This window comes from Mya arenaria, chromosome 6 (genome assembly GCF_026914265.1).
Source record: "Mya arenaria isolate MELC-2E11 chromosome 6, ASM2691426v1".
Lineage (NCBI taxonomy): Eukaryota > Metazoa > Mollusca > Bivalvia > Myida > Myidae > Mya > Mya arenaria.
In genome coordinates, this window is record NC_069127.1 from 18,959,552 (window position 1) to 18,982,725 (window position 23,174).

At 35.0% G+C, this 23,174-nt stretch overlaps 2 protein-coding genes across 3 annotated transcripts in view; one reads left to right on the forward strand and one right to left on the reverse strand.

Moving 5' to 3' along the window:
- Positions 1-1,894: 1,894 nt before the first annotated feature.
- Positions 1,895-6,938, forward strand: LOC128236765 (radial spoke head protein 3 homolog). The gene is made up of 8 exons (XM_052951868.1): positions 1,895-1,974; positions 2,541-2,714; positions 2,967-3,054; positions 3,512-3,799; positions 4,134-4,337; positions 4,771-4,933; positions 5,214-5,488; positions 6,078-6,938. The coding sequence occupies exons 2-8, from the start codon at positions 2,602-2,604 to the stop codon at positions 6,144-6,146; spliced, it is 1,200 nt and encodes a 399-aa protein (XP_052807828.1). The 5' UTR covers positions 1,895-1,974; positions 2,541-2,601; the 3' UTR covers positions 6,147-6,938.
- Positions 6,939-7,405: 467 nt separating this feature from the next.
- The window catches only part of LOC128238683 (mediator of RNA polymerase II transcription subunit 14-like), a 39,204-nt gene continuing 23,435 nt past the window's right edge, over positions 7,406-23,174 (reverse strand). Inside the window, exons 19-37 of one of the 2 annotated variants that reach the window (XM_052954821.1) lie at positions 22,937-23,065; positions 22,617-22,693; positions 21,324-21,435; positions 20,833-21,016; positions 20,331-20,422; positions 18,729-18,878; positions 18,234-18,308; positions 15,764-15,840; positions 14,972-15,089; positions 14,668-14,841; positions 14,187-14,367; positions 13,311-13,481; positions 12,405-12,613; positions 11,937-12,060; positions 10,978-11,039; positions 10,497-10,604; positions 9,608-9,733; positions 9,251-9,343; positions 7,406-7,902 (exon numbers count right to left, since the gene is read on the reverse strand). In XM_052954821.1, the coding sequence (XP_052810781.1) occupies positions 7,729-7,902; positions 9,251-9,343; positions 9,608-9,733; positions 10,497-10,604; positions 10,978-11,039; positions 11,937-12,060; positions 12,405-12,613; positions 13,311-13,481; positions 14,187-14,367; positions 14,668-14,841; positions 14,972-15,089; positions 15,764-15,840; positions 18,234-18,308; positions 18,729-18,878; positions 20,331-20,422; positions 20,833-21,016; positions 21,324-21,435; positions 22,617-22,693; positions 22,937-23,065 (2,436 nt within the window). In that variant the 3' untranslated portion in view covers positions 7,406-7,728. Of the gene's footprint in view, positions 7,903-9,250; positions 9,344-9,607; positions 9,734-10,496; positions 10,605-10,977; positions 11,040-11,936; positions 12,061-12,404; positions 12,614-13,283; positions 13,482-14,186; positions 14,368-14,667; positions 14,842-14,971; positions 15,090-15,763; positions 15,841-18,233; positions 18,309-18,728; positions 18,879-20,330; positions 20,423-20,832; positions 21,017-21,323; positions 21,436-22,616; positions 22,694-22,936; positions 23,066-23,174 lie in introns of both variants that reach the window. The other variant, XM_052954820.1, reaches the window with a different exon arrangement.

Below are 23,174 nucleotides of genomic sequence, written 5' to 3' on the forward strand. Positions count from 1 at the left end.
TACATGTTGTAAGTTCAAACACAACGTACTTTATTTCATACGTTTTGGTGGTTTGTTGAAAAATAACGGTGGGTATAATATCCTGATAAGCTCACCGTTTGAAACAGTGAAATTATGAAAACATATTTTTTTCTGTTATTTTTTTCATCTCATTTTAGCCCATTCACTGTAACAAAACAAGCATTCTCCAAATTACTCATAGACGAGAACAACATTTTCAAAGGAAAACCATGTGAAAATTATTAAAAAACACAGACGAAGTGTTCGAAGGGATCTGGATATTGTAGCTTTTTGAAGGAGATGAAATGATGAAATGTTTTTCCGCTCTCTCTTTTAAGTAGAGTCACTGGTTTCATTCTGTTTTATACAGAACTAAAGAATGTTTTTTTTTTTTAAAAAGGATCATTAAAATTCGTTTTTGAGATTGTATATATGAACTCAAGACTGTCAGAAGTTCTCATTAGATAATGTTTTGTGAATGTTTTATAAAACACTACTTACTCGTGAGTGTAAGAAATTAGTTATATAATATGAATTTAAATCTTAATGACTAAGTCATTATTTTCTATTTAGTTCAACTTACTTACTTAGAATACAACCTCATTGGCTGACACATTGTCAACGCAACTTCTAACGCAGGGATGTGTATCGGATGAGCGGCAGTGGGCGGACCTTTCAACACACACGAAAGTTAAAATCTTTAATGACTAAGCCTAGTACTTAATGAATGTCTATCTGTAATTGCATTGGCTATAAAAGTAGGTTATATGTTAATCTATAATAAACCTATTGTATAGCTCTTATGTTTCGTTTTGATGTGTAGACTGTAGAAATGATTGTAGAAAGTTGAACTAAGGGATCTGTTGTGTATTCATTACAAGAACGATTGCTTTAAAAGCTTCCGGTCTTGCTGAATATAATATATGATGCACTCGTGTATCACATTACGTTTTCAATGGATTTAACTTCTCAATCTTTTCATCCTTATATATACTATACACTTTTGTATGTATAACTGTTTGTTTGTCACTTTAATCACTGAAGAGTGGAAATAAAGAAATTATGTTCACCGAAGAAAGTTAAATTCCTGAATCTGTTTACGGATTCAAATAAAAAAAAGAATCCAGGAAATTATCAATATTCATTAAACACATTCCTAAAATTATTCAGCACTTATATACAGTATATTGGTTATTGTCATAATGTTGGTATTTCTGTTTTTAAAAAGTTTCTTTATGACATTATTTTAATTGTATTTGTAATTTTACCGCATTTGAAACTCAATGTTAAATTCCTTACTGACAAATTTCAACATAGCATACTTCGTGTTCAAATATTTTTGTATTCATTATTTGCACTCATAAAGCCTCGTTATAATTATAATTTCCATACGTTTGAATTCTCTGTCAGCATTAAGGGTATGAAAATACTTAACATTTGGCCCGCACTCTTATTGGGAATAAAGCTGCACTCTCACAGTTTGAACGTTTTGACAACTTTTTTATTTTTTGTCATGGAACGCGCCAATTTTTGCGAAAATCCATGAAAGCAGTTATATAAGACTGATGACAAAAAATTAGAACGCATATTTTTATATACAAGTTCAAAAAATGATGTTTTATACCTATTTCTTAAACCGCTCGTAACGGTTTAAGCCTTAAAACATTAATTTTCGAACGAAAATATAAAAATCTGCAATATTATATCATTGGTTTGCAGATATTTACGCAAAAACTTGCTCATTTCAAGACAAAAAATAAAAAAGATGTAAAAATGGTAAATCTGTGAGAGTGCAGCTTTAACAACATCAAACATTCTCAATGAAATAAAATAGCAGCTTGTAAGTTTCTTTTCGATACTTTATCATGCGCGTATTTCTTACAGACCAGTCTATCCGGAAACTGTTTACTTAGGTCACCAAGCAACCTGGCGCATAATATTTTCCTGAAAACAAGGATTTGAAACTACTACCCGGTAAGTTTTCGATGCATGTTTTAAACTTAAACTGAAACTAATTATAAACATATGACCATATTTATTTAAACTTTCATTTTCTATGTATCTGTTGTCAGTGAGATATAAGTTTATGTTTTTCAAGATTACGAGAATTCAATTTGTTGGAATTTTGCGGAAACTGGTTTTGATAAAGAAATGGTTACATGTATGTACGTTTCTGAATGGGAAAATAGTCAGTTAAAAAGCTCACACGAGCTTATGTAGTACTTGTTGCTATCTTGCAGACTCAAAATAAATCTCATCTTATCTTAATACAATAATAGCTGTATACAACATTTTTCAATGTGTAATGAGTACAGTATTATGAGTATAGATAGGCCTTTTCTCAATGTAGAATCCAATTACACACATTCATTGTACCTTCATGAATAATTATATATTGTACAAGCAAACTCAAAGCCTACATTTGTCTTGGTGTGTGCATGTAGAAATTGAGTCTATTGCGTAAAAACTAGATCATTATAATTCTCTGAAATTTTCAGTGAAAAGAAATCAAGAATCAATCTATTACTTTTATATTTCAGGGTTCACATGTGTTCACACCTTTAATTACGCTTGAAGTGACATAAGATTAAAAACTAAACAATGGCAGCCCTAGCACCACCAAAGCAACCCGGGACCTACACATTTGCAAGTCAACCAAGAGCTGTTCCACAGAGAAAAAAATACAGAGACCCTTTAGGACCCCAGGAATATGAGTATGGATATTTTAATATGCTCTGAACAAAAGTATACTCAAATAGTAATACAATATTTTCTTGGTTAGATAAAAAGGTCAAATTTCAAAGGCATTTTGGTATGTTAAGATTTAGATTTTTAGTTTTAAAATCCAATTTGAATGACCAAAAAAAAAAATTGTCCATACAATTGAATCCCATGTTGAATAAACGTTTCAATTGCTCTTATATGAAATATAGATCATGACATCCTTTTAACTTCCACTTTTTCAGTGAAACAAATGCTCCACAGTATGGAAATATTATGTATGACAGAAGAATTGTCCGAGGCAACACCTATGCCCAACACACACTACCGGCAGTGAGTAGAATACCAATTTTATTCAGGATTGTAGTATAAGTTTCATAAAACACATAAATTGATTGCATGTTTAAGGCCCATTAGCAATGAGAATCTTGAAAGATGCCTAATTCCAACTGTAATTTATATTTCTTAATATAATCAAATGAAACCTCATTTGCAATGCTCCTTTGATTAACAGGACAACTGTAAAAATAACATTTGTAATAATGGAATTCATTGGATCTAAATGAAAACATGTACCTGTATGTGCATTATTCTCTGTGTTACATTGAACAATAATATTATAAGTTAATTAAAAAGTTCTTGATAATGGTTAACATATGTATGTAGACATATTATAGTAAGATTGAGATGTCACTCCAGCTTTTGCATTTGTAAAATACAAAAAGGCTTCAATAAAATTATGATCATGCATTAATGAACACTTTTGAACTTTTCTAATTTGCATTTTAAGCATGCACAGCCGGACCCTATTGAAATTCAAAGACAGCAAGAAAACAGAAGACGTGCCATTGCCAGGAAGCGAGCGAAGGAACAGCTTCGACCACGATCTCCTGAACCAGTTGAAGGAAGGAAACATATAGATGTACAAACAGAGCTTTATTTAGAAGAACTTAGTGATCGTGTAGAGGAAGCTGATGTTGAAATTCAAACAGATGCCTTCCTGGACAGACCTCCCTCACCAATGTTTGTACCTGCCAAAACTGGAAAAGATACCGCCACTCAAATTTTGGATGGAGATGTAAGTCATGAAATGTTTAAACAGTTGAAAATAACAGTAACTGTTGTCAAAATAAACAATGCTTTTTGAGCAAATCAAACAATTTTTATATGTATAATTGGTGATTCATTTTAACCACAAATGGTTTAATTGAACATCTTGTTACAATGTCTCAGAGAATTAACATTTGAAATACTGAACATAGAAGAGTTTTTTAGCAATCATTCCAAACACGGTTGGAATATCAATATTTTTTATAACTTCTTCAATATGAACATGATGTCATGACATGAGATGTCTTTCTAGTTACAAAATGTATTCCTTTACCTATACCAGAACTTCCTTTGTTTTTCAGTTGTTTGACTTTGACATCGAGGTGAAGCCAATCCTGGAGGTGCTTGTTGGCAAGACAGTGGAGCAGTCATTGCTGGAAGTAATGGAAGAAGAAGAGCTAGCGAACCTGCGCTCCCAGCAGCGCGCATTCGAGGAGCTCCGCAATGCAGAGTTTGTGGAGCAGCAGCGCCTCGAGGAACAGGAGAGGAGGCATCGCGAGGAGAAGGTATGCTGCGTGTTTTAGGCTTGTACAATATATAGACATGGTTTCAAACTCAAAGTTTCGATGTTTAATGTTACTTAGAGCTTTTTTCACTTCACCCTACAAATTATTTTTACTTGTTATTTGTTTTGACTATTGAATTATTCAGTTATCTGTTAGTAATATTTTTATTAAAAGAAGACTTGATTTTTTTATTAAATCAACTTTTACTGACAACTTACAAACTTGATAATATTTTTTAAAGGTAAAGCAGGATTACATGTTTCAAATAATAATGTCATAGTTGTTTTTAAGGATGAAAGTAGCAACCTAGATTGTATTATAACTTGCAATGTGAGGGGCAGCATATCAATTTGTTGATATGTAAATGCAATGAATATGAAAAATAAATGCATTGCAAATGTAACTAACATTTACACTAATATTTACTTTATAGGAGCGTCGTATGAAACAGCAGCGAGAAGTGTTGAGGAAGGAGAAGGAGACGGCAGAGAAGATTGCTGCCCGTGCCTTCGCCCAAAGCTACCTAGCCGACCTTGTACCGACAGTGTTCGGTACACTCTCCGACAATGGATACTTTTACGATCCTGTGGAGAGGGGTAGGTTTTCCTTGTGACCCATATAAAATAATATAAGCTGAACGTCAAATAAAAAAAATATCGACCAAAACTCTTTTTGAAAAGGCCGAAACTGCTACTGGTAAAACAAATAGCATTAGATGTATTCTTGTTTTTCTGTAAAGTTAAAATGATTTCATATTTTGCTGTACGAATGTTATTCTATTTGTGACAGTTTGAAGAAGTTAACTTTTAATATAACTATATATACTGACAAATAAAACTTTCAACAGCCATGTAACTTCCTATTGTTTTCTTGTAGACATTGAACAGGGATTCTTGCCATGGCTGATGGACCGAGTGACAGACCAGCTGGAAAAATCAGAAAAGGGCCGACTTGTTTTGGATGGTCTTCTGCGCGAGGTGGTTAGTAAGCGACGTGAGCTCTTTGAGCGCCTGGAGAAGTCCGCTCAGCCTGCTGAGGATGCACAGAAGCCTGTGGAGGAGTCAAAGCCAGAGACCGCATCAGGAGGTACACCACAGGTCACCGTAGATACCCCGGCTGCGCCACAGGCTGCACCAGCCACCACCACTGAGGTAATTTAATGCTTTTTTTAAATATATAAGATTAAAAGATAAAGAAAATATATTAATATACTTAAGCTTTTATAACTTGATGTACTTCTTCTGTTACAGTACAAAAACCTACTATGTGTCCTTTAATTTTCAGTTTACTTTACATTATTATAACATATATTTATATTTCATGATATTTGAACAACTATATTAATCGTAACATAAAAACATTAATTAAATCTGGTTTTATTTAGAAGTTTTAGGTCAGCATGTGGTAAAAGATTGAATTTCAGAACTTTTGTTGTTGTTGCTGTTTATGTTTCTCAAAGTTTTCTGTTTTAAATATATAAACTGTTCTTTGAGTTTGATGCAAATTTCATTTATATCAATTTTAAATAGCCAATAAGTTGTGACACTACTCTCGCTTTGGGTGGTGTCTACGATTTCTTGAAATAATCAGATTCAGATTATAAACTAAAAGGTCATAACTATAATCCCCATGTTTTAAATTGATAGAATAATGTTACAAAACTTACATGAGTGGATGCTTCAAAACATGATGGTGACCCCTTTATTATTATTAGTTATATATGTTTTCCCATGTTTGCAGACCGAGAGTGAAGAGAAGGGGGAGGAGGGAGGTGGGGACGATGAGCCCCAACAAGAAGAAGAGGACTAGACATGCCTCTTAGCAACCATCACATAGCAACTCTCACCTAGCAACCATCACCATAGCAACTACAATTAAACAGTTGTGAAAAAGACTCAAAATAATCTGGATTATTAAAAAATAAATAAAACGTATTAAAATGCCAACGATTAAAATGAATTGATGTTATTTATTTTACAAAAAATAAGGTGAAATGTGAGGAAAAATCTTAATCTACTGATTTAAGGACTGCTGTTTGACTTTCTTCTAAGATTGGTCAAGCCTTTGTTAATGCTCAAAGTTAAAGCTTTAACTTGATATTACCATCATATTGATATCAAACTATTGTGATGACAGTTCTCATTTCCAAATGTTAAATTCTTCACCTATTATATTTGGTACATTTCAGTACCATTCTGCCTTTATATTTCTGTGATGATAGCCTGCCCCACTCTGGGTTTCTCCTGTTTATGTTACGGAGAAGGCTGGACAAGGGGCAGTTATATTTCTACGTATAATAGTTCATATACAGCATTGTGTAGTACTGTCTTTGTTGAAACTTTTTTAAATTTATATATTGTTTTCAAATGTAAGTCTATGTCTAAATATCTGTAAGAGATCTTGTTTTTTAAAGCAATGATATACAATATGATCATCATGACAACATAGAACTTCATGTATCGTTATACCACCGTATGATTACAAATTGTTTGAAGAATTATGTAAATGAAATGGCTTATATTGAAGTATAGTTTATGAATTTTCTGAATGTAAATTAGTATTAAAACTAAGAAATAAAATTTGTTTGAACAATGAAACTTGTTTTCCTGTTGTTGTTTTTTATTGGTTGTATGATTTAGATTACCGGGTAGTAAGAGTTGCTAAGGAGATGATTTTGATCCCTTTGGCACAAAGTCTCACTTAAGTCAGGATTACCTTTGTATTACCCCAGCTGGTACTTATCTCAAATAATATACCATCATATCTAATTTCAAACAATAGCAAACAGATGCTAAAAATGCCAGTCTGCCCTAGAGGGGCATAGCTCATAATTTAGCCAAGAGTAACGGGACTTTTCACAAATGTGAAATTTCATTGTAAACCTGTGTACCAAGTTTACCTTTACCCTTTTTAATAACCTGTATCTATGACGTTTTCTTGAAAATATCCATTTTTAAAAGACAATATGGTCGGAACCAAAGTTATGTTTCATAAAACAAACAAATTCAGACCTGTTATTTAAGTACCTAAATTGAACAAAAAACAAGATGATAATACAACACGGAACATAGAGTGACAATATTTATTTATTTACAGACAATTACAGCGTACATAGAAACAGAGATTGGCTTATAAAATGACTTGAGATGAATGGTTTGGTGGAAATTTCATTATCATCAGGCAAGGAAAGTTCATTGGGAACACAATTTGATCAATAGCACTATGTTTTCTATGATTATGTCTCACAAGCCATCAGGCAGTTTTTGGTGTAAATAACATCTTAGCCCACTACACATGAGCGACAAGACCCAGAGCAAGACACATTCTCCCATTTGAAGTCTGTTGACGAACTCCGATACATCCTCATTATGTCCTGTCGTAACCCACAAGCCTACAGCTGAGGCAGTACAAGATTTGTAAGGAGATCTCGGACAGCTGGAAAGATGGCACACTCCCCGCTCTGGTGGAACCTGCTGTCCATGTAGCGCTTCAGGTGCTGGGATACATGCACCAGATTGTGGTTTGTATTTGTTGTACCCTTCTCTACCAGCGTAATGTTGTTGTCCTGAAATAAGTAATAATACTTGTTATTTGGTTGATCTATAATAAGTTAAATTTGTTGGATGATCCATTTGTCAATAATATGGAAAGCTTCAAATAATGGATGCTATCTCTAGGTCAGGGTTTGTATGACACATGCCCTCAGCCAGAATTATTTTGTTTTCTTGCAAGTAACAACCATGGTAAGTCTGGTTTATTCATTGAAAGTTTAGTGTATCCATTTATACGATGATATCAAGGGTCATTCATTAATCCATTGATAGTTTGGTGTATCCATCAATTCTACAATAGTTTGGTGTCTCTATTAATCCAATCATAGTGTGGTGTACCGGTATCCATTAATCCAGGGCTAAAGCCAAGTTTTAAAACGGACCAGGCCCCAATTTCTCGAAACTTCTAAAGTCCTTTATAACAGGATTAAGCTAATCTCCCTATTCTGTTGTTCTATAAAATGTGTTATATTTACCTCTTCAAGAAATTTTAGAATTTTTGTAGGAATAATCTGTATGATTATCAGAATAAACCATTTTCGTTTATCAAAATCCATTTTTAGTATGTATTTTGGCTAATTGAAATTAGCGACTTAAGCCTGTTAAGCTTAAGAAGTTTCGAGAAATTGGGGCCAGGCCAGGTGCTGCAGAACAGGGACAGGGTTTTAAGGGCTAAAAGGGCATATTTTATTGAGCAAAGATTAATGAAAGCATTATGAAGTTGTGCTTTTTTGTAGTAATATTAGGTTTCAACTACTTAATATGTAAAGTTTGTTTAAATTTATAATCACATTTCAAGTTTTAATCAAAGCAAAGGAAATATTTGATGGTTCAGTACCCTCCCATAACCCTGTAGCTAAAATGCTAATTAATCAAATAATAGCTAGAGTATCAGTTTATACAATGTTGCCTTGGTGTATCCACTTATTCAATGATAGCTTGGAGTAAACATTTATACAATACAAGTTTGGTGCATCCATTAATCCAATGATAGTTTGATGCATTCATTAATACAATTATAATATGGTGTATCAATTTATCAAATGATAGTTTGGTATATACATTAATCCAATGACAGGTTGGTGTATTAATAAATTCAATGTAAGCATGGTGAACCCATTAATCAAATGATAGATTGGTTTATCCATTAATAGTTGTCACTTTTAAAGAAATTTGCATCTCTTTCCGAATTACAGCCTTCTCCCCTTTTCATGTGACCAGAAATGTGGTAACATGTATACTGTAGGGAAGTGCTACACTTGGTTCCCTCTGAGGCTGGCCGGATGGGCTTGGGGTCAACTGTGCATGTCTGTCTGACATTGAAGTATGTGACCAGTAACAAAAACTTCAAACCAGACTTACCTGTATGCTGTAAAGGAGAGGTATGGTGATGCTAATTGGTTCCCTCTGAGGCTGGCCAGGTTGGCTAGGTGGCTGTATCTGGGTCAACTGCAGCTGGAATCACAATATTGAACATTAGCTACAAACTTATCACTAAGAGATTGACAAGATCAAAATATTCAACAATGTTAATTTTAATTTGTTTAAATAAGTATAATAAAGTTGTTTTCCTTGTTGCAAATTTAAGCAAATTCACAAGTATCAATTTCTTGTTTTGAATTCATGACATGAATAGAAATATTCTTGATCCATGAATAAGAATTCTATTAAAGAGGCTATATGCAATATAATTCAAATGGTTATAATCTTAAAACAAACCATAAGAATCATCTTGGTGACAACGACAATGGCGGGTGTGCCAGCGGGGGCCATGTGGGCATACGTTGGGGGCACAGTGAGCAGCAGCTGGATGGACCACTTCAGGGAACGGTCCTGGCTTGGCATCTACATGGAGAGGGTGGAAAACAAGTGTTTGTTTGTATCTTCAAGTTTATCAAGGTCTGCCCACACCCATTGCCTGCATTATTTCTGCATCCCAATGTGAGGCAACCAAAACTTGTGTTTTTTTTTTTAAAGTTGTCCTCTAATGCCAAGCGTAATTTAAGGTAAGGGAGCTACGGGACCAATTTATAATGTCTTTATGTAATTATGGTATGGTCTGGGGTTGAACCTCGAACCCTTCTTATCAAATGTGTAAGCTCTACCACCAAGTAATCATGGTGGTCAGAAAACTAGTGTTCGTTCTACAAAACACTTATTTATTTTGCAACATATTAGAACGCTTGTTGTTTTGCTTTTAAGTTCTCAACTTATAATGAATCAAAACAAAAAAATGGTATTCTCAGACCAAACATTAACCTACATATCTACAAACATTGAAATATAAGCAATCTGTGGTCACATGTTATATATGAGATAGAAGATACAAGAGTCTTTATTTACCGGTACAAGATACAAGAGTCTTTATTTACCGGTACAAGATACAAGAGTCTTTATTTACAAGATACAATAATGTTTATTTACAAGATACAAGGATCTTTAAAGTCGGGTATAAATATGATATCAATGCACTATTTTCCGACATAAATAACAAACATATATACCATACCAAAACATAACAATGAAGAGACTACTGTAAATGCTATTAACAATTGCCTCAATATAAAGCTTCAAGTTAAAGCATATAACCAAAATAAAGTCACATTACCAGTTCAAGCCTCATGATTTGTATAACATCCTTTAGAATGTTGATGTTCGCCTTGAGGAGCCGACCAAACGCTGTCAGGGAGTTGGACTTGTACGGTGGACAGGCGACCTGCAGGGGGAGATAGAATTTGAAAATAGGTTTAGTTGATAACTTATGATTATTGTCTTTACACATCTTTTCTTTCCAGCCAAAAAACTCTTTTAATTTTATTATTTTTCCCTTTATTTAACATGGAATTAGGAGTATTATTTATCCAAGCATATAATCTGCAAAAACATTTTGTACAAGTCAAAAACTAATAATTTTGATTACATTTTTTACACACAACTACTAAACATATGTAGTTTGCAGTATGAACTGCTGGTGTTTTAAAAACATAAAAGGTATCCCAAGGTTCAATTCCAAAGTACAATGGTTGACTTTAACTTTAACAGTTTAACATAAATTCACAAAACTGAGAATTTTAAGAGCCTTTAAGTACCTTCAAGTCAAAGTATTTCTCAAACAGCTGTATCTCCTCAGGAGTCCACTGGTCCTTGTACTCTGGAAACAATTAAAAACATTACATAATAATTTATACATTCAAAACATGGAGGGAAACAAGAGTGCCATGGAGCAAATGCCATCGCCCATCTGTTGTTTATTCCAGTTGAACAAAGATCATAACAATTATTAAAGCAAAGGCCAATAATAACCTTGCTACAAATATGCGTATTGTCTCTGGCAAAATGGGTACATGAGTACCAAGTTTCATTTTAATATCTTAAACGGTTCTTGAGTCACACAATAACGCCATAGCCAACAACACCAAGGCTTTAACAATACTTTGACTGTTTTCTTTTCAAAAACAGATAATAAACAAATGAAGTGCAAATCGAAATATTTGATCACATTATCTTATGTTGATGTAATTTATCAGTTCTGCATTGAAAAGATTGTTCAAATTATTTATTCAACGGACATTATGAAGAATGGAAAATGATCCTTTGGATTGAAACAAGGTGCTTTCATTTATGCAGACCAACAAAGTTTAGTTCCATGGTTGGTTCTTACACTTGAATGATCCACTTACAAAAAACCAACGGCTATTAACAAATATTCATCTGAGAGGTTTCAGCAAAAAATCGTTTCTAATATTCTTAGAGACTAAATAGAAACACCCCAAGCAAGACCCTCACCCACATCCCCTTTGACAGACAAGCCTAGAAGTGAAATGATGTAAACCTAACCCACTGTGCTACATGTGGCAGTAAATTGCCTAAATAACCACTATAATGTTGTTTCCACACACAAGCGAGATAAAAGAGAAATATGTAATACAGTTCTGTTTTGTTTTAGTTTATTAAGTGCATAAGTCTTCATAGTGAAGAAAAAAGCCCTGTAGTTGGACCAACGCTGACCCAAAAGGTCATGTTTGACGACTCTTTATAGAAGACCTACCTGGTAGAGGCTGTATCTTCATATGTAGAGTCTGTAATGATGTTGTGTTGAGGGAGATACGGAACTGTAACGTCTCACCCTTGAACATGCTCACTCCTAGCTCATTTGTCGGCAAGGTGGTCAGCTGTGGGATAGGATAACAGTGAACTTGAGGGAAATATCATTGAACACGGTGCATCTGTGCTACATAGGAAATGATTTTTGCAAATTTCATTTCAACAATTTTCCATCCAACACTAATACAGAAGTTTTCCTCTTGTTTATGAATGATATATATATTTCATGTAATACATCTAATGATCTTTCAAAAATGAATGAATGTTAACATAGATTTAAGAAATAATGTAAAATTGATCACAAACATTTCATACTTAGAAAATTGGTGTAATTGGTGCTTCTGAGAGTCAAGGCAATTTTTATTTTAAACAAAGAGCGAAGCCACAGCAAAAAGCCAATAAGAAAACTCACATGCTTCTCTTGACTAATAGCCCGCACAATGTGTCGCCGTATGAACTTGCAGCCCAGGAACCTCTCCAGGGGTGAGAGAGGCATGTGTAGGGGTAGCTGCTGGATTGGGGTGGGCTTAAGAAGGGTGTCAAATGCCTCGTGGGAGAGGAGGGTTGGGGTGGATGCTGCCCACTGACGCTGGGGCAGAATACGTGAGGGGGGGCTCATCACTGAAAAAGTTATATTAGAAATTAAACGTTATTAACATTTTCACTTCTAACATAATTGTTACTCTACTTTGAAATCCATGATTTTCAGAAAATGAACACTTTCTATATATTTCATGAAAAAATTAGAAATCAAATTTCATTAATGCCGAAAAATAGTCTGCATTCTCACCTCACCACGTGCCAGTCACATGCATTATGACACGCCACATTTCGAGAGATTAACAATGATGTTCATTAATCATAGAAAATTATATATACCAGAACATACTTCTTGGGACATTATTTAAATATCGATGAACAATGCAACATGCCATTTTTTGGTTGTGACATTTGTTAATTGAGTTTGAACACATGTTGGAACAAATATTTTGTCTGGATTCTAATTTTGCAGTTAAATCTATACACAAGATCCACAAATATTAATGCCCTATAAATAAAATTTAAAAAATGATTTCACAGAATATTATTCACTGAAATAAATTTCAAAATTTCGTTAAAAGCTTTATCTATATTCTAAGCCTCACTGTAACTATAGACAGTCAGGATATTTTTCATCTAATCAATAAACATATGTAAAGAAATCACTGTTGATTATGCATAATCCGATAATTCCAAATTACCAATGATCATTTCATTGCGGAAACCGTTTCCATTTATTAACTGGCTGTACCTGAAGCCTTGCCATGGTCATCCTTGCCTGCATTTTGTGGTGAATGTAGAGTCGGATAGCCAGGGGATGGAGCCATACCCCCATGTCGGGACGCTGGAGAGGGGCCTGGTACTGATGGGGAGTTGGGCCAGTTGGAGCGTTGGCCTGGAGATGGCATGGCCAGGTTGCCCGGGTATGGGGATCCTGTGTCTCCAACACCTGGAGATTATAAGGTTAGTACATACTATCATTTGAATTAATAATAATTAAATTAATTTTAGATATTAAATAAAAAGGCAGCCATTATCTGATGTGAATTCAGCTGAAATATATTCTAACATTTTTTGTTCTTATACACAAGTTTTATTGTTTAGCCATGTGGGATTATTTTCATGTATTGTTTAGCCTTGTGGCAGCTTTTTCATATATTGTTTATATATGGAAGCTTTTTCATGTATTGTTTAGCTTTGTGGTAGCTTTTTCATTTATTGTTTATATATGGAAGCTTTTTCATGTATTGTTTAGCTTTGTGGTAGCTTTTTCATGTATTGTTTAGTCTTGTGGCAGCTTTTTCATATATTGTTTATATATGGAAGCTTTTTCATGTATTGTTTAGCTTTGTGGTAGCTTTTTCATTTATTGTTTATATATGGAAGCTTTTTCATGTATTGTTTAGCTTTGTGGTAGCTTTTTCATTAATTGTTTATATATGGAAGCTTTTTTCATGTATTGTTTAATAGCTTTGTGGCAGCTTTTTAATATATTGTTTAGCTTTGTAGTAGCTTTATTTCATTTTTTATTTAGCCATGTCGTACCTTATTTAGTCATGTTGTTGATTTTTCATATATCATTTAGCAATGTGAAAGCTTATTCACATATTGATAAGCATTTTACAGAACACTATTACATGACATTGTTTTGTACCTTGTGGGCTGATGAAGGAAGCCGGTGACTGCATGTGTATCCCCAGGGAGGAGGGTGATGGGGCAGGAACGAATGACCCTGGGGATGGCACATGCAGGTGGGGGTTGCCCGGGGAGCCTGTCGCTAGAAGGGCACCAGGTGATGGTGTGCCGATGTAGGTCGAAGGTGAAGGGGCAATGCCCTGGGATATAAAACAACATTTGTGAGTTATTTTTTGTGCACATGTGAATGGTATCAGAACTGTCTACATAATTAGTTTTAAAATATCATTAAGCAACAAGTTATCTTTACATTTTTGTCTTCAAAAACAATGACCTATGCACACAGTTTTACATTCTAAATACATCATCACGGTAGAGCAACAACTCAATAAGAGCATATATAAATTAAAGCAGATATGAGTTATTGCATTCAGGTGACAAGATGCATTTATATATCTGGTTCTAACTCAGCTCAAAACAATGTGTGTACAATCACTCACATCTGCCCTTTGCCTTGCACCAGGTGATCCAGTAGCCTGGTGGGATGCCGGAATACTGAACACGTCCATGTTGTCCATGCCGATAGGGGAGGGTGGATTGTCATCCTCTGTCGTGGACCGACGTCGCAGGTTGCCTCCCGTCACTGACTCGTCCACAAACATGCCCAGGAATGCCTGAACAAACAATCATTGAAGCTTTTATTTACTATGTCACAGTGATAAATCTTTCAAACTGATAAATGTTTCTTTTAGAGAAAATAAAGCAAATTTAAGCCATTTTTATTTAATGGGTCCTGACCCCTACCTTTAGCATGGGTATTGGGGTGAACCCCTCCGTAGCCTTACTGGTATCAAACAGGCTATAGGCCCCGTCCCTCACTGCCACCACATTGGTACTGCGGAAATGAACATCCAGGCAATATCTAGGGGAAAGAGTTAGGGAAATAAGGCTTGTTGGCCTCTGTTAACTGAACCAACAGTAAACCATGCAATAAATGATCTTTAACCATTTTTCTTAACAACTGTTTGTTTAAGATTTTGAAGAATGGACAGGTTAAAGCAACCATAAGAAAATAACTTACATACCCTTAAACTTAAAAAAAACCCCAGGTTTCCTTCTGGTTACGGCATAAAAAATATATGGGTCAGTAGGTAGGTTGATTTTTTTACATTTTTTTTATTATTTGCAAACAGGTTAGATTAACATAAATATTTGGTTTATAGATGGCAAGTCCCTGCAGAAAAACATGGTTGGGCAGGTTATGCGAAACAAACCTTATATTTTTACCTTTATACACGGAATCATCCTTAAATTAAAATTCTACAAAATCAGACATTGATAATTTCTGATTTTATCCACCCACTACCTCATTGTTTTTGATGTGCAATGTTTAGATCTAACAAATAAACATTTCTCTTCCATAGTGACACCAAAAATTATACATCTTTCTGTTCACGTTTTTCAACTAGCAAAGTCTGACATGCATGTCTATGTATTTATTTGTCTGGAATTCCAACCACATGGTAATTTATAAACAATAGTGTAACAAAGTAGACATTCCTGTCTCTACTTAGCTAGATACATTGTAAAGGATACTGATTTCTGTATGAGATTCTGACATGGGTGGAGGACTGGGGGATCACTGTGAAACACTGGATTGACTGCTTTGGGGACTGAAAACACAACATAATCCATACAATTATAAACTTACCGTAGTCTAAAAAGTAAAACATGACATCAAGAGAACCATCATTTCAACAAAGAGTAGACATAATAAAATTGAATACAGACAATAAAAGTGCTGCCAATAATAACCTGCAGTCTCTATCATTGAATACAGCCAATTAGAGTGCTGCCAATGTTAACCTGCAGTCTCTATCATTGAATACAGACAATAAAAGTGCTGCCAAGTTAACCTGCAGTCTCTATCATTGAATACAGCTAATTAAAGTGCTGCCAATGTTAACCTGCAGTCTCTATCATTGAATACAGACAATAAAAGTGCTGCCAATGTTAACCTGCAGTCTATATCATTGAATACAGACAATAAAAGTGCTGCCAATGTTAACCTGCAGTCTCTATCATTGAATACAGCTAATTAAAGTGCTGCCAATGTTAACCTGCGGTCTTTATCATTCAATACAGCTAATTAAAGTGCTGCCAATGTTAACCTGCAGTCTATATCATTGAATACAGCTAATTAAAGTGCTGCCAATGTTAACCTGCAGTCTATATCATTGAATACAGACAATAAAAGTGCTGCCAATGTTAACCTGCAGTCTCTATCATTGAATACAGCCATAAATGCTGCAAATATCAACCTGCGGTCTCTATCATTGAATACAGCTAATTAAAGTGCTGCCAATGTTAACCTGCAGTCTCTATCATTGAATACAGCCATAAATGCTGCAAATATCAACCTGCAGTCTATATCATTGAATACAGCTAATTAAAGTGCTGCCAATGTTAACCTGCAGTCTATATCATTGAATACAGCTAATTAAAGTGCTGCCAATGTTAACCTGCAGTCTATATCATTGAATACAGCTAATTAAAGTGCTGCCAATGTTAACCTGCAGTCTATATCATTGAATACAGCTAATTAAAGTGCTGCCAATGTTAACATGCAGTCTCTATCATTGAATACAGCCATAAATGCTGCAAATATCAACCTGCAGTCTCTATCATTGAATACAGCTAATTAAAGTGCTGCCAATGTTAACCTGCAGTCTATATCATTGAATACAGCTAATTAAAGTGCTGCCAATGTTAACCTGCAGTCTCTATCATTGAATACAGCCATAAATGCTGCAAATATCAACCTGCAGTCTCTATCATTGAATACAGCCAATTAGAGTGCTGCCAATGTTAACCTGCAGTCTATATCATTGAATACAGCTAATTAAAGTCCTGCCAATGTTAACCTGCAGTCTATATCATTGAATACAGCTAATTAAAGTGCTGCCAATGTTAACCTGCAGTCTCTATCATTGAATACAGCCATAAATGCTGCAAATATCAACCTGCAGTCTCTATCATTGAATACAGCCAATTAAAGTGCTGCAAATATTAACCGGCAGTGACCATCATTGAATACAGCCAATAAAATTTCTGCAAATATTAATTTCAATTACCATATTTCACCTTAGAGTTCATACACCTTTAAATAATAAAAAATTTTGCTGTCTGAATTCATAGAAAATTACCATTTTTACATTTTATCTACATGTATATTAAACCTGCCTTTTTCTTCATGTTTGCATTTTACCACTTATTAATTTATACATAGTTATCAGTGGTCATAAACTTATTTATTACGCCTATAAGTGTAAATCCTTCATCAAGTTAATTCAAATCCCATTAAACACCATTTTATACATGCATTGAAATTAATAAACACCTTCTATCGGCTTCAGATCAAACAGTCACATTGTGTGACATCACATAACTCACAGTTATACCCACGAGGATTTCATGGAGAGCATGGATATTGCTATGCAGGATTAATGTGGTATTTTCGATTGTAACTTAAGTATTTCATTTCAAACTTTAATTCATGACATTAATTAGTAACCTATATCATTGAATGTGCTTTTATTGATATTTCAGTAAGTATAACTGTGCGATTATTGCTTGTTACAGTCTATATTATTAAGTGTGGTACAAGTTTCAAAGTTTATTGGTAGATCGTTTTACAAAAATGTCATGTCTTTGTTTTCCTAATCTCTTGATTGCCCTTGTTGTTTCTTTAATCCTCCAATAAATATTTCACACTTCCTCTTTCTACAGGCAATAAATCGTTTAGGATGGGTAGTAACTCATTTACTTGTCACAGTAGTGTATAAGGTTAGGTAATCTAGCCAGGCATAGTAAAGATAAAAATCAATCATCTTCGTCTGTGAAACTTGGTAACTGTGAAAGTTATGATTGATGTCTTTTGGGTGTCCGAAAATTAGGTACGCAAAATAAATTATTTTTGAAAATAATTAAGGGTGTCCGAATTTTTAGAGTGTCCGAACTCTAAGGTGAATTACGGTACTATTCGAGTGCAAAATACACAACTTACAGTTCCAACTCCAAGTATGACGGCTGATGAGAGTTTGTGAAGCGAGTTCATGGGGGCCCATGTATCGTGGAGGATCTGTACAGGTGGAAACACAAACAACTACATAATGTTATTGTTGATTACAAATAAACAGTTTAAATAAATAAATAACAAATAATAAGTTTACTAATGAACATTGTCATCTGCTGAAAGAGGGACTTCATCATCAACATACATGTATTATCTTATTGGCCAACAAGGAATTTTACAAGGATAAATAACAAATTTGATAAAAAAATCATTCGCCTTTTTTAAAATTCTGGCAACTGCCCAATATAACTGGTACAGTGCACAACCTACTTTTTAAACTACCTTTGGCCAAATTAGTGAGTCTACAGAGCTCTACAAGAAATGCAAATGCATTTAAACTGTCATTCTTCTCCATAGGCTCCTGTTATTTCCTGACAAAATGTGAGCCTCAACAGCACGCGAACTGTCATAGATAAGAATGCTTACCTGTACGAGATATGAGAGTGACCTTGAAGTGTTAAGGTCATGTTGAAGCTGGGTTGCCATGGGAACATGAGGATTCATGGGGCTTGTGTAACCTTGACGACCAAATGACAACACAAACTGCTTCTGGTCACACCTCCACAGTATGTGAATCTGTGAAGAGAGCAACATATGGGATATCAATACACAACAAGAGATGGTTGTCAAACACAATGCGCCCTTTGACCCCAAAACAATAAGGCTAATCAACTGATCAAGGGGGAAAGTACCACTAAAGTCCCATGGTTATGGACAGACAGACCAGCTATCCTACATTTGCAAACATATATGCCCCTTTTTTTATAAAGTGCATAATAAAACTAGAACTGTAAGCCAAAGGCTAACGAATACCCCCCAACCCTTCCCTGTCTAGGTTGTTTGCCCTGGCCTTAGTTATGGTATCATTAGAAAGCATAATACAGGTGCACCAAATCACATATTCAACAGTTCATATCATGGTCATTGACATCTGAAAGTTTGAAAAAGATTTATAGAAAAAATGACCAAGGATTAGGCTAGACAAAGCTGTATAATTTTTGCCTATTTTAACTTATTCAGGGGCCATAATTGGAGACGTGATCATGTGATTCCAACCACAATCACAGGGGCAAATGTTCTCACCATGGCTAAAAGTTTGAAAAAGATTCATTCAAAAATGACGAAGGAGTAGGACGAACAAAACTAATTTTACCCAATTTAACTCATTAAGGGGCCACAACTCCACTCAGGATCATGTGACTCCCACCAAATTCATGGAGGCAAAGGTTTACATCATGGCCATTAATATTTGAAAGTTTGGAAAAGATTTGCTCAATAGCTTCAAAGAAGAATCCTGGACAAAGCTAATTTTGCCCAATTTAACTCATTAAGGGGCCACAACTCCACTCAGGATCATGCGACTCTGACCAAATCCACGGAGGCACAGGTTTACATCATGGTCATTAATATTTTAAAGTTTGAAAAAGATTTGTTCAATAACGACAAAGATGAATCCCGGACAAAAAAAACCGGACGGACAGACGGACAGACAGACGGACAACCCGATTCCAGTATACCCCCCCAAACTTTGTTTTGGGGGGTATAATAACATGCATGTTACTCACATAAAAAGTTGTTTAACAACCCTTTTCAATCTATCAAGCGGCATAATTTGATTATTATCAAAGCTAAGGTTATTGGCCTTGTTAAACAATATGTGCATTTTGTCACTGGTTACATGTCTTAAAATATCTTGAAACCAATGATTCCCCCAGGACTAGTTTTGGTTATCAGTGAAGTCGTTCCTTTCAATAATGAGCTGGCATTCCAACAAGCTTTAATTTCAGCATAACGCATAATCCAAGCAAATAACATATCATGAAAACTGCCACTTGTGGCCTGAGTTCCAACAGTCAAGTTTGATGACATGCCGCATGCCAGTATTAGCCTACTTAGAGATGTCATAGCAGTTATAAAGTGTGTCGGGATATTTATCACGGAGTGCAAGCCAAAAAAAAGCCATACTATATATATAATCTATATAAACAGGTCACAAAAATTTGAACTATATTTCTAACAATAGCTTACCAGACTAGAAAAAGCCATGCCATACTGGAGAGTTATCTTCTTATAGTTGTAAGACTTGATCTGCAATATGCTCCGAAGATCTGTCTGTGTGTCTGAGAGGAAACAAAATACAAATATAACACAAATGGAACTATGGACTGTAGATTGTCTTAACTTTAAGTGATCCATCTTTTGACGATTAAAGGTTCCTGCCAAATTTGCAAGGCTTAACATTAACTACACCATTACTGAATAATCAATGTCAAACATTACACTCAGTTTTGATTTTTCATGACTTAATCGATTTGAGAAAAATGCAAAACTTGAAAAACCCACATTATCTTTACAAGAGCCCAACAGGCTGGTGCCAACACTTATTTGTTTTTATCAACTATTCTTGAGCTTAACTTGGAAGAGTCATGGAGCATGCCACACTAAAACTATTACAATATCTAAAAAATTACTTTGATAAACAGAATTTCTTGAAATCATATATCTATTCAAATTATAATAACATCAATACCTGAGTACAAGTGTTTGAAAGCGTAGACAATGGAAAAGAGGTGACACATAGCAGCCCAGTCGTTGAGGAGGTCGGTGACCATCTTCCCTGCCCCGCCATCCATCTGGTAGGAGCAGAACACCCGTTGGGTGGGCCCGCTCTCAGTGTCTGTCCGAGTATCAAGACCACTCGCTGTGAACAGGAACTGCAACAAGAGACCATATATTGCAGATTTGATGCAGATAAATGTTGATCTCCCTGTAAAAGTGTTACAATGATGGAGAATTAAAATGTTGTTGTATGATTAACATTGATACAAACGGTGATAGCAAATACTAGCTGGTTTTAAACAATCTAGAAAAACCATACTAACTTCCATAAAGCCATATGACCATACCTTTGTATGGAAGTAACACAAGTGCGGACAGTGTTATAATCCTCTCTGCTAAAACTGGCCACAACTGGGAAACAAAGACAGGAACAAGACACATAACACTGCACTAAAGTCTCACCTCGACCTGCCAGGTTCTGAAGGGTTTGGTGACCATGCGAATTTTACAGGAGAGAAGACTGCGTCGTAATGTGTCACAATCCTCTTTGCTCACACCAGCCACATCAGGGAACCTGCACAGAAAATGTACAATACATTTAACTTAAATCCAACAAACTGGTACAATAATTCCATTTCAGACATTCTATTATATTTGATAGCATATCATAAAACATGCCACAATCTTCACAAGTTTCATCAATTCTATTTTCAGCATCTAGCAATTCGCACCATACATGACAATAAATGCCCTTCAAACGAATGCCAACACTCGTCCATCTTTAACCTTTGCAAAGGGGTATAAATCAATAATTATCGGAGAAAAGGCTATAAACTTTCCCAAATGTATTGTCATTGGTGTCGTACATTTTTCAAGTGAATATGTTGAAAACATTTTGAACTATGGCTTGTGACACAAATGACCCAAGGGCTATGCAAATGCAACACTTTTTTCTTCCAACAACGGACAAGCTTTTCAATGCAATGCTTACCCAAATCCTTAGAAAATCATCAGTGATTTCATTCAATGTATTTATTGCTCAAATGATTTATAGTTTAACATGTACAATGGAATACTTCAAAATAGAGATCCATCTCAAATGTACATGCATAATTAACATGGTCTACAGTGAACATGAAACAGGAGTTCTTACATAGTAACACCAATGGCCTGTTTGTAGCATGAGTATGTACAGAATAAAAATCCATAACAAAGCCAATTGCCTGTTTGTAACATGAGTAGTTGCATGATGATATCAATAACAAGGCCAATGGGCTTTTTGTAACACGAGTCCTTACAGGATGATATCCATTACAAAGTCCATGGGCTGTTTGTACCATGAGTACTTGTAAGATGATATTTGTAACACGAGTTCTTACAGGATGATATCCATTACAAAGTCCATGGGCTGTTTGTACCATGAGCACTTGTAAGATGATATTTGTAACACGTGTTCTTACAGGATGATATCCATTACAAAGTCCATGGGCTGTTTGTACCATGAGTACTTGTAAGATGATATTTGTAACACGAGTTCTTACAGGATGATATCCATTACAAAGTCCATGGCCTGTTTGTACCATGAGTACTTGTAAGATGATATTTGTAACACGAGTTCTTACAGGATGATATCCATTACAAAGTCCATGGGCTGTTTGTAGCATGAGTACTTGTAAGATGATATTTGTAACACGAGTTCTTACAGGATGATATCCATTACAAACCCCATGGCCTGTTTGTAGCATGAGTACTTACATAATAATATCCATTACAAAGCCCATGGCCTGTTTGTCCACCTGTATGTTGGTGCACAACACTTTATTCTCCTTCAACTGCAAACAAATTCGAAGGAAGGGGTACAGTAAACATTGTCATGGCCAAAAACTCTTGGGGCTGTAATCAGAAAGTGACAATGACTCTGAATTTTGATATTATTTAATGTAGTATAAAGGTATAAATGAAAAGGTATCAATTTCGTCATAAGATAAACCTCTTATGCAAAACCAAATAACGAAAACACAGTAAACAAATGTTTGAATTAAGGCAAAGTTAACAATTAAGTGAAATGTACAAACCTCATGTCCAAGGAAGACGAATGGCAGTTTCTCCTCACATGCGGCCACCACATGCACAAGCTCTGGCACGATGTATGGAGATGTCTTCAGTTTCTTTCCCATCGGCTCAACATACTCCCCCAGTAACAACTGAAAGGAAAATTTATCTTAAATTTAATCTTAATAAAACCACATGAACAAGTCCAGTACAATGTACAGTGGTATCTTAACCTTCTTTCCCAATGGCTCAACGTACTCT